The sequence below is a fragment of the Pyricularia grisea genome, chromosome VI, assembly GCF_004355905.1.
Source record: "Pyricularia grisea strain NI907 chromosome VI, whole genome shotgun sequence".
Classification (NCBI taxonomy): Eukaryota; Fungi; Ascomycota; class Sordariomycetes; order Magnaporthales; family Pyriculariaceae; genus Pyricularia; species Pyricularia grisea.
This window is the reverse complement of record NC_044974.1, coordinates 991695-1002694: the sequence shown is the minus strand read 5'-3', so window position 1 is coordinate 1002694 and position 11000 is coordinate 991695. Positions and strand designations below refer to the sequence as shown.

Genomic DNA, 11000 nt, shown 5'->3' with positions numbered 1-11000 from the left:
CATCTCTGTTATAGAATTAGCCCAAAAAAAAGAAATGCTAGCGGCAACTCTTCCCCCAAAGCGGCACGGTCTCTTGATCAACAAGCCGGGCGAGCTGAAAATGGCACTTCTGGAGATGCCGCAGCTTTCGCCGGGCCAAGTCCTGGTCAAGACCGCCTGCGTTGCTCTGAACCCCTCAGATGCCAAGATGGTGGCCGCCGGCTTCCCGCGCGGCTCGCTGACCGGTCTAGACTTTTCGGGAACCGTCGTGGCGGTGGGGCCCGGACAGGTGCCGGGGTCCATGGTCGTCGGCGCCCGCGTTTGCGGTGTGGCCTGCGGCTACAGCGGAGGAGGCAGTGGCGCTGGGGCCTTTGCCGACTACGTCGTGACCGATGCCGAGTTCCTGCTGAGAGTCCCCGATGCAATGTCTCTGGAGCAAGCCGCGACGCTGCCGGTCGGGGTGTTGACCGCCGGTATGGTTTTGTTCAATACGCTGAGGTTGAGGGAGAAGAAGCCAGAGGAGGATCGACATGTGCTAGTTTATGGCGGTAGCACGGCATCTGGCATCTTCATCATCCAGGTCTTGAGACAGTAAGAGAACAGCTTGTTTCTGCTTTTTTTTTTCTTTTTGGAGTCAAATGAAAAGAAAGAAGAAAACAACATGCTAAAGATTTCATTCACCAGTTTCGGTTTCAAGCCCATCGCCATCTGTTCACCACACAACTTTGACATGGCGAGGGCAGCCGGCGCAGTGGCCGTACACGATTACCGGTCCGACGACTGCGTCGCCGCCATACGAGCGTCCACCAGAGGGCGCCTCGGCACCGCGGTGGACTGCATCACCAGCGCCGATTCGATGCGCATCTGCTACCAGGCGCTGCGTAACCTTGGCGCAGACGACGAGCTGAATCATGCTCGCTACGTCTCGCTCGACAATTTCCCCATCTCTGGCCACACGCGCCGGGCGGTGCTGCCATCGTGGGTCTTTGCCATGACGGCGTTTGGGAGGGCGCTGGACTGGGGTGCGCCGTACAAGACGGACGCGAGACGGCGTGACCGTGACTTTGCGGTCGACTGGATGAAGGAGGTAGATGGACTGGTGGGGCAGGGTAATATTCGGCCTCTCCAGGTTCGAGTCGTCGACGGTAGCTTGGAGACTGCTGTAAAAGGGGGTTTGGATTTGTTGCGCCGTCCAGGGGCTGTATCAGGAGAGAAATTGGTTTGTAGGGTCAACTAGGTAGTTATGCTTAAGGCATGAATAGTATTTTATTTCACCTACTACTTTTTTACCAAAAGACCTAAGTAATTGGGTCCGAGTTCAGAGTCGACAGTGAGGCATCTGAATCGATCTTGACTCGACATCTATATCTCGCCAAGCAGCAGTATAATTAGCATGACGTTGTACAAACAACGGAATTGGAAGGTATTTCCGCAGGGTGAAGAATTTCCGAAAATAATATGCGTCCAAAAGGCCTGAGCGCGAAACATGTACGTAGCTGAAGATGCAGCGGTGTCAAGGTTAGGATTAGTCCAATGTTCAATGCACGTCGGATATGTATTGTTCAGAGCAGATCATCGAACCTTGGCTGACTCGTTACGAACATGTACTATGGTACTCTGTAGCTTGAACTACCGGCACCACGGTATTACGGCTCCTGGGTTCAATTCCGCGGCTGATCCCGATTTGGATCTTGAAAATGCCGATCTTTTGTGGTACGTCGTACGACCAAGCTTTGCAGCATAATGCATGCCGAATCTCTGAGACGCTTTTTGACTAGTCTGGAACGGGTCAAGTCTTATCCCGAAAGTTCATCCAAGGATACTATAGCCGTCAAACCCATAGCAAAGACGCCGAGTCCCATCCGAGTTACAATGTTTGACTGAATTTCCAACTCAACCAACGACGACTCTGGATAAGATGGACAAGCTTTGAGCTTGAACGGCCAAAAGTAACGACGTTTGGGCCGATGCCTCCCTCAGTCAGTAGGTGCATAATATTCAACTGGACACCCACCGGACTCAGGCACTTCTGACAACATCAAACAGGGTTCTTTCGCTCAAATCGACAGCGGTCGTGACGTAAGAAAAATGGTCGCCACACATTCAAGGGTTCTGATAATCGGCGGTGGCATCACAGGCTGTGTTGCAGCATGCCTGCTGAAGCAAAAAGGTTACGAGCCCATCATCTTCGAAAAGGCATCCAGACAAGGCGATGTAGGCGCATCGATGTTGATCAGCCCAAACGGGTTAAAGGTGTTGGCCAAAATGGGCGGAGGCGTTGTTGAAAAGCTTCGAGAGAATGCTCCAGGGCTCGTGGAGCTCTGTGACCGCACGGCAGCGGGTGAGATACTTGGGGAAGCGTCACCCTTCCCGGCAAACTGGGAGAGTCGGTATGGATACCCTGCTATTGGGGTCAAAAGGACCCTATTCGCAAAATGGGTCTTGGATGCTGCCATTGATCAAGGCATCGAGGTACGAGCTGGATGGACGCTGGAAAGGATCGAACAAGACGACACTTCTGTGACGGCCTTCTTCAACGAGGGACGATCTGAGAGGGGTGAGTTTCTCATTGGCTGCGATGGTCTCAAATCCAAGACGAGGAAATGGCTCCTGGCTACCAAAGGTCTGGAGGATGGAGAACCTAGGTTTACAGGTCTGGCGCAGGTAAGTGCGTATTGGACAGTTCTTTTTTTTTTTTCCATGTCACCAAATCAACTGGAGACAACTTGTAATCACTGACCTTGACCAAAGATTGGAGGTATTTCACCCACCCCAGTCCAGTTCATTGATCGACCTGGATTGCGCAACTGGTACGGTGACAGCCTTCACCTAGTCTGTTATCCCATCACCGCAGACCACACCTCCTGGGGCCTCAGTCACAACGATTCGACAGCCGAGGAAGCGTCGTGGGGTTTGTTTGACGACGAACGTAGAGAGAGGACAAAAGCGGAGCTAGAAAAGACTCTACGTGACCTCTCATGGGACCCTATTGTGGCCGAAATGGTTGGCAAGGCACAAAGGATGATCAAATATGGGATATACGACCGGCCTGGGCTCAAGCAGAGCGACTGGTACTTGGGCCGATGCGTATTGATGGGCGATGCGGTGCACCCCACCGCCGTCCACCTGGGACAGGGTGCGAACCAGGCTTGGTAAGTCCAACCATTCCTTGGTTGGTTGTTGAATCTTTGCAAAAATCCTGACCGCTTCACCTACTTACTGATACTAACTCCAATGCAAGCGAGGACTGTTTCTATCTGACGGCCGAGCTGCCAGACTGCGATCCAGCGACTGTGATCCCGACTGAAAAGTTGACGCAAGTTTTTGCAAAGTATGCAAAGATACGACAGCCACGCACATCCGCGTTGGTAGAAGGGGCGCGGAAGCAGGGAGAACTTAGGGTTACGCCGGCCGAAAGGTGTGCCGAGCGAAACGCGATGATTGCCAAATATATGACAGACCGCGCAGCGCTCGAGGCGACATATGACTTTCGCTTCGCGATGCCAGTTTGATCGACAGGTTACAACTTGTGTTGGCTTTTTACACTAACCATAGGTACTTGATTCTCAAGCAAGATGTCTTGCTTTGTTAGCATTGCTTGCCTCCCAAACTTCGTATTTGCTCTGTACTTCTTTTTTTTGATGAGTAAGAACCATCGGCTTGTCAACTCGGGCCAGTTCCCACTTTGAAAAGGAATCTAGTGCGATAGCTTTGAAGAAAATTTAGGGGAAATAAGCTCGTGTTTTGGAATGGGCTGCCATTAACGCTTGGCATTCGGGGTCATTGGCTCGCTTGGCAACTGCTGCCTGTCGAGCCAGCCGCCACGTCGTATTTGGCCCTTGTTGAATTAAGCTAACCTACATGGATTTGGTCCTAATACAACTGGATCCACTCTCCCTACAGCCTTACCGTACTGGCGCCTGTGACATGCATGCCAGTCCAGGGTGGTCTACTCTTAAGGGGATGCTTTAAATATCAAATGTGCGCAGCTGAAAAACGACCACCCATGTTCTTGCTTCCTCTTTTCAGCTGTGCGTGTGTTTTGCCCATTTGCGGTTTTTGGTAGTTGTTCGAGTTTCGCATCTGTTCAAACTCCCACAATGGCCTCAACCGTTGAGCAAACGCCCACAGAGATGACGTCGGCAGCCGCAACGCCGCCGTCGCTTGGTCAGGCAGTGCATCCGGCTATTGCTGCTGGAGCGCGACAAATCGAGGCAGCCCAGAAGCCTCAACCCACCGTCGCTGTCCAGGCCTCGCCCAACGCCACTGCACCTGCTACCACCGGTACAGAACAGACTCTCTCTTCCGCGGCTCTACCGACAGCACAGCCTGTGATAATTGGTGAGGCAACAGTTCGGGATCCGGAACAAACAGCTTCATTCCCTCAGCGTTTGAAGAATGAAGATAGACACTGGGCATGGAAAGTCGCATTGAGGAGTCTGCAATGTATTGTTTGTCTGGCCGGTATAGGCTGCTGTGCGTGGATCCTCGCAGGCGCAATCCACCTTGAAGGCTATGGGTTTTACGGCACGGATTTCAGCAGCGACAAATACATGACAAAAATCGCCATTCCCATGGTAAGTCCGCCCGTGCCGCATTTTTTGTTTAACAAAATCTCAGCATTGTATATACTTGATCCTAACCAAACCACGAATAGTTTATCTTCTCCATCCTCTGGGGCTTAACTGACCTCCTGGTTCGCCTCTGCCGCAAACCACCTCGGCCCGCCCACCCGGCTGTCATACTGAGCATCGATCTCTGCTTCTGGCTCCTCTTCATCATTCCGATCCTCGCCTGCATTATTGCATACAGCGAAATCGACTATCTAGGCAATTCTGGCTACGACGGCCCCTATATACCTGACCCCAGCGACACCTCCTACAATGGCTACCGGGGCCAGTATTACCTGAACCAGACGACCGACACGTGGATCTACAACGTTACATATGTCGATAGACCCGATAGGGAGTACAACTACACGTCAAACACCTGGTACTACCCGGAGCAAAAAGACCCCAGCACCATAACCCGTGTCTGCTCCAGTTTGTACAGCTCCTGCAGCGAGCAGGACGCCGCGGTCAACGCTCTTTGGAAACAGAAGCCGACGCGCCTCGCCATCATCATCGCCGTCGCCGCTATGCTCGGCCTCGCCGCCTTGTGCCATTTCCAACTCTTCGTGTGGGCCTGCGTGGACACGCACACGTGGCGCGTGAACAAGAAGCAGGAGGCGCTCACGAGGTCGATCGAAGGCATGTTGGCTACGGGACAACTGGTGTTTTCTCCGGGCGCCAATGGTCAGCTAGTGATGCGGCCGGCGCCGGCGCATTTGCCTGCCCAGGTATACCCTCCAGCAATGCAGCAGGCTCCTCCCACCATACCACAACAATCTCAGGGTGTGAGATACGCCTAGATGTTTGCGTCAAACTCGAATTCAACTGGTCTCTTTTACAAAAGAAAAGAAAAGAAAAAATACATGATCCAGATCGGTCACATCAGGTCCAGTAGATAATATACAGCGATACATAATAATTAATGGATTGATACCAGTACTTTGTAGATGCGCAAACACTCTGAATATTTCATGACCCCCAAGCCAACCTAGCAGTTTGTTTGTGCGCAGCCAGATAATCCTCATACATCCGATCAGAGTGACCAGCTGTTCATACACCGCACACACCCAGACCACAACTCAGACCGCCTGCGGGGTCCTTCTGGTCACGGCAGCATATAGTCCCGCCTCCGCAAAAGCAAGAGGACTCCGTCAAGGCAGCAGTCTTTGCGTATGCAATCTTGCCGATCAACTCGGTGAAGAAGTGCCCTCTCTCCGAGGGCACATTCTCTGCGTCTACGGGCTTGTTTCGGTCCACTGTACCCCTCAGCGGTTCAGGTGATAATCGCGACGGGTCTTGTATGGTGAGACCCGGGGTTTGGGTTCTACCTTGTCGGCTTTGTCTTGAGCAGTTTGTGGGTGCCGACAAGATCGTGTGAGCCAGGAGGGCGAATAATAGTTGGAAGATGAGCAGTTTCATAGTAAAGTGATTGCTGTTGTTCTGAACTGGGCTGGCAATTTATTTTTACTGTTTGCCGTCTAGGATTATATCGTTGAACCTTTTGCTGTTATCTGTAGGTGCGTTTATCGCAAGGATCGGGTCAAGCTGTATTGATGATTGTATAATACCAACATATTAAGGCGGGCTGCCTTGACCATGGATAGCAGGGCACTACTTAAATCATGACACTCTAGGCCCAAGAATGATTGCATAGGCGCTTACATCTCTGCCGGCTGTTGGAAATCCTCAGTCTAGCCGAGGTATAAGACCCGGCAGTGTTTGCGTAGCCTGGGGAAAATATCTAGGGACAAAAACGTGCGCAGTAGTGCATGGGAGTCTGCTGCAATGAGAAAAAGAAGCTTAGCGTCAATGGCATTTTTTTCATCCAAAGCATTGAAAATAAAGACATCTACTAGGGCATGCTCAATATTATATGGACATATATTAAGTATTGCACTCAGGCTACCTTTTGGCTCCAAGTGGTCTTTGAAATAGCCGGGACTACTCAAACGGGTTAGGAGTCTTGAAACGACTGCTATTTGAACTACATTAGATTCCGGTTTAAAGACATCTTCAAATGCTTGTTGGAAATTGGTTCTGTTGTGTTCAGGGATCATGTATATGATCTGACGAACCTGTCCATTGCGAGGAAGGTGACGATCAAGGTTGTGTTCCTAATTATAGTATAATATACAAATTGTGCATGCGCAATCGTCGGGAACCGCCTAGTTTTTGTGGGAAAACGATTAACCTAGCAAACTAGTCGTCGGTGGCGCGAATAAGAAACCTAGGACAGATGTTGCTTCTACAGCCTTGACAGGCCGAGTATGCAGGGATGTAGAGGCAGCATTGAGCCTGAATTAGAAAAATTGGGCAGTGGGTTGCCTGTCGAGTAGGTACTGCGACGAAGATTTATTTTATTGCTTGCTGGAATGAATGTCACCGAGTCATACCGGTGGTGGAAGGTTGAAGAAGCGCATCAACATGCTTGGATATGACTGACATCCATGGATGATACTGGAACTTGACTTCCGTAAGTCTTCTGCCGACTTGTCGGTAGAATGTAGAATGTCCTGGCAGTCTTTACCAGAGTACGTTCTCCAGTCTCTGGTCCGGCGGGTCACGTGAACTGTCGGCTTTTAACGGAGTTAATCAGCATTCATCATCAATTCCAACAGCTTCTGTGACTGTCCTGAACAAACTGGAAAGCTTTGACCAACCAGCTAGAGCTTGGTCGGCCACTCATCAACGTCACGCCTCCGCCATCCGTCCACTCCGAATTTTGCCATCATACCTTGATCCTCGACATATCACCCACAACCTCTCATCGCAGCAACAACGTCAGCCAGCCATCAAATCAGTCGAAGTTTACTCGAAAGATTTTGCGATAATACAACACTGCATTAGAGAAAACCATCCTAGGATCCCGCGACAATGTCGTTCACCATCTCGATCCGTCAGGGCCCAGCTCGTCTGGCCCATCTGATCAAGAGCACCAGCGCAAAGCCAACTACCCTTCGCGCTTTTCACCAGTCTGCTCCCAAAAACACTTTTTTCACATCAAAGACAGCAACATGGCGCCCGACGACGTCCTCCAGCCTTCTCACCCGCGCCTCGAGCCGAGCTTACCACCAGCACGCCCCGCATGCTCCGGTGGACAACTCGTCGCTGATGCGCAAGCTGCTCGTCGGCGGTGCCATCTTTGGAGGAACCCTCGTGGCAACCAACCTGGTCTTTAACCGCGAGACCCGCGAGGATGGAGGCATGCCTCCTTACGAGCGCTCGTACCTCAACGACACCTTTTTGCACACCGGTCTGGGTGTCGGCATAATCGGCTTGACTGCCAGGCAGATGATCAAGACGGGATTCGTGTATCGCTTGATGGTCACGAACCCTTGGGTCTTTGCCATTGGCGGTCTAGGTCTCAGCTTTGCTACCATGATTGGCGCCAGGTCTATTGACCCTGACAAGTAAGTGACAGTGACTTGCAAACTTGACCAAAAAAGTACCCTTGTTTAACATGATATCTCTACAGCTACGTACCCAAGTACGCCCTTTGGACGGCCTTCAACGCGACGCAGGCCGCTTTCGTCGCTCCTCTTCTCGCCTTCGTTCCGGGCCCTCTCATTGCCCGTGCTGGCCTCTACACCATCGCCATGATGGGCTCCATCTCGTTTGTCGGCGCCACCGCCAAGCAGGAAAAGTACCTCTACATTGGTGGACCCCTCCTGGCCGGTGCTGCCATTGTTGCCGTCTCGGGGCTGGCTCCTCTCGTCGTCCCCGTGACTGCCGTTAGGACGCTTGCCTTCACCGAGAACCTCTGGCTCTACGGTGGTCTCGCAGTCTTTGGCGGCTTCACGCTCTACGACGTTCAGAAGGTCTTGCACCACGCCCGCCTTGCCGAGAGGGGTCTCATAAAGAAGGATCCTATCTCTGAGAGCATCAGCCTGGAGCTTGACTTCCTCAATATCTTTATCCGCATGGTGCAGATCCTGATGATGCAGAACAACAGGCGAAAGTAAGCGGAGGATGAAGACATGCATTTCTTTTGTTATCATGTAATCAAGGTTTTGCGCTTTAGGGAGGTGATTGTACTACCTAACTCTCTGCTCAAAAATGGCATTTAGCAGCCCGTACATAACTGGTGTTGAGGCGTTGGATTCCGTAGTGTATAATACCAGGAAAATTGTTTTTATGAACTACCTAAACTTTACATTTTGCGCCCACAATCAAAGCTACAGTCTAGATTTTCGCTCTTCCCTCCTCCGGGCTGTCCTGCAGTCATTTGAGCTCGGGGAAATCCCTCAGGTGGTGGCTGGCACACTGGTACCCAGACGGGTTCTTGTGAAGGTACAACTGGTGGTAGTCCTCTGCGTCCCACCACTGTCCGGCTGGTAGCAGCTCCGTGACGATCTTGCCCTTCCACCACTGCTCGTTTGCCTTTTGCGTCACCTCCCTCGCGATCTTCTCCTGCTCGGCGTTGTGGTAAAACACGGCGCTTCGGTACTGGGTGCCTCTGTCGTTACCCTGCTGGTTGGGCGTCGTCGGGTCGTGCGTCTTGTAGAAGAACTCGACCAGCTGCCTGTAGCTGATGCGGCTGGGGTCGAAGACGACCTGCGTCGCCTCGGCGTGGCCCGTCGCGCCCGAGCACACGGCCCGGTACGACGGGTTCTGCGCCTCGCCGCCAATGTAGCCCACGCGCGCGTCGTACAGGCCCTTGTTCTCAAAGTGCTTGCGGAAGATGTGCTCCACGCCCCAGAAGCAACCCGCCGCAAAGGTCGCCCGCTGAGCACCCTCGGGGATCGTCGCTGCCGCCGCGCCGCCGCCGGATGTGGCCTCGGAGACGGAGAGCATGGTTGATGTCGTAAATGGTCGCGTCAGGCGGGTGATGAATGCCGGGGTCGAGAATACCATTGCGAAGAGTACTGCGAGGGCAGCGGTCAGTATCGTCGCTGCCAGGACTGGTTTCGTTGACGGCCGGGAGGGTTTTAATGGTGCGTTGGTTTTGGGCACCGTTTTTGATTTTGGTTTGGTAGGGTGGGGTAGAGGCTTGGAAAGACTCGTAGAAGCTGTTGGGAGCTTGACGGGTAAAGGCGATTGCGATGGATGTTGGTGCAGGTGTTGAGTTGCGAATGGTTTACTGTATCTGCCGGCAGTTGTGATGTGGAAACGCAGAATTAGAATCTCTTAAAACATACCCCAATGCTTGGCCTAGTTCTCCAAATCCAAATTAGTCTAGACCGTCAGTGGCGATCTTTTGCTTGTAATGTAATCAAGAGTTGAGCCTCGGGTTCGCGGGGTTAACCCGTGCCCGCCTGCAACGCGAGCACTAACTGACAAATAGGTAGGTTATAGCACGTCATCTGTGCACGCCAAATCCCATCCCTGTGGGACTGGACGATTGGGGATTTCAGCGGGCTCGGCGAAAGGTAGGAACGGTGGTGGCCCAGGTTATTTTTTTTATTTTACTTTTATTATTTTGTAAATTTTATTTAGATCCCTTCACTCACCATGATAGTAGCAGACCTAAACAACAATACCCCGAAAGAAAAACTAATATATACAAATATTTGTTTATACTTGTATGGAGGAGCCGCTTTGAGAAATGGAATGCTTCAGTAATAAGGTTTAGCCCACCTCGGAACTCTGGACGGATATCGGTGTTCGCGTCGATGCAACACAGGCAAATTTAGTCTCCATAAATACTTGCACAATAGGTAAACTAGCAAATAGGATTTTAATCAATGCTACATTTAAGACTTTGCGTATTTGCTAGCTTGAGTAGAAAAACTGGGCGTAATGTTATCATGGGTGACACCTACAGTCTGAGCCGACCAGAGCGCATTCAAATATTTGATATCCAACTTAGAAAGCAAAGCTTAATACCAATACGTGCAGAAACATATTCATGGTAAATACTATCTGTTTTTAAGTAGTGCGGCTTCGTGCAAAGAATATAGCCAGCTCTTTACATGTTCGAAACTGAGGAAGTAATCGATTACAGGGGGCAAAATAGACACAAGCAGTAAAATCTGTCACAGACCAGAACACCTCTCTCTCCCCCCGCCACTTCATAGGGTTTGCATATGAAATGAAGTTAAAGAAATCTGCTGCAACCGTTATACGGCCAAAAACTACCCACATACCGAACCTGTCCATTATTCATGCCACCTACAGTTGAAAAGTACCAGAAAAATCCACCACCCATACAGCACATTTCCCTACGCTCTCCCGGCCAATTCGCAGTCTCATAGAAGTTAAAAAAGAAAAAGGAAAAAATGCAAAGAGAACTGCTGCGAGAACTGCTGCGAGAACTGCTGCGAGAATTACACTGCCAATCTCCCATATTAGGTCACATAAACAAGGCCAGAAAAATTCGTCAATCACATATTACATTCCCCAACGCTCTCCCAAGCCATTTGCAATCTTCTAAAAATTAAAAAAGAAAAAAGAAAAAATGCAAAAAAAAAA

The 11000-nt window shown here is 51.0% G+C and overlaps 4 protein-coding genes across 4 annotated transcripts; 3 read left to right on the top strand and 1 right to left on the bottom strand.

Moving 5' to 3' along the window:
- Nucleotides 1-34: 34 nt before the first annotated feature.
- Nucleotides 35-3491, top strand: PgNI_11426 (uncharacterized protein; the record flags this gene model as incomplete). Its single annotated transcript, XM_031131393.1, has 5 exons — nt 35-570; nt 664-1141; nt 2026-2643; nt 2731-3131; nt 3221-3491. The coding sequence occupies 5 exons, from the start codon at nt 35-37 to the stop codon at nt 3489-3491; spliced, it is 2304 nt and encodes a 767-aa protein (XP_030976854.1).
- Nucleotides 3492-3916: 425 nt separating this feature from the next.
- On the top strand, nt 3917-6092 carry PgNI_11425 (uncharacterized protein). The gene is made up of 2 exons (XM_031131392.1): nt 3917-4556; nt 4637-6092. The coding sequence occupies exons 1-2, from the start codon at nt 4080-4082 to the stop codon at nt 5387-5389; spliced, it is 1230 nt and encodes a 409-aa protein (XP_030976855.1). The 5' UTR covers nt 3917-4079; the 3' UTR covers nt 5390-6092.
- A 1202-nt stretch (nt 6093-7294) lies between these two features.
- Nucleotides 7295-9819, top strand: PgNI_11423 (uncharacterized protein). Its single transcript, XM_031131390.1, has 2 exons — nt 7295-7999; nt 8065-9819. The coding sequence occupies exons 1-2, from the start codon at nt 7464-7466 to the stop codon at nt 8549-8551; spliced, it is 1023 nt and encodes a 340-aa protein (XP_030976849.1). The 5' UTR covers nt 7295-7463; the 3' UTR covers nt 8552-9819.
- On the bottom strand, nt 8811-9443 carry PgNI_11424 (uncharacterized protein; the record flags this gene model as incomplete). Its single annotated transcript, XM_031131391.1, has 1 exon — nt 8811-9443. The coding sequence occupies one exon, from the start codon at nt 9441-9443 to the stop codon at nt 8811-8813; it is 633 nt and encodes a 210-aa protein (XP_030976856.1).
- Nucleotides 9820-11000: the final 1181 nt, after the last annotated feature.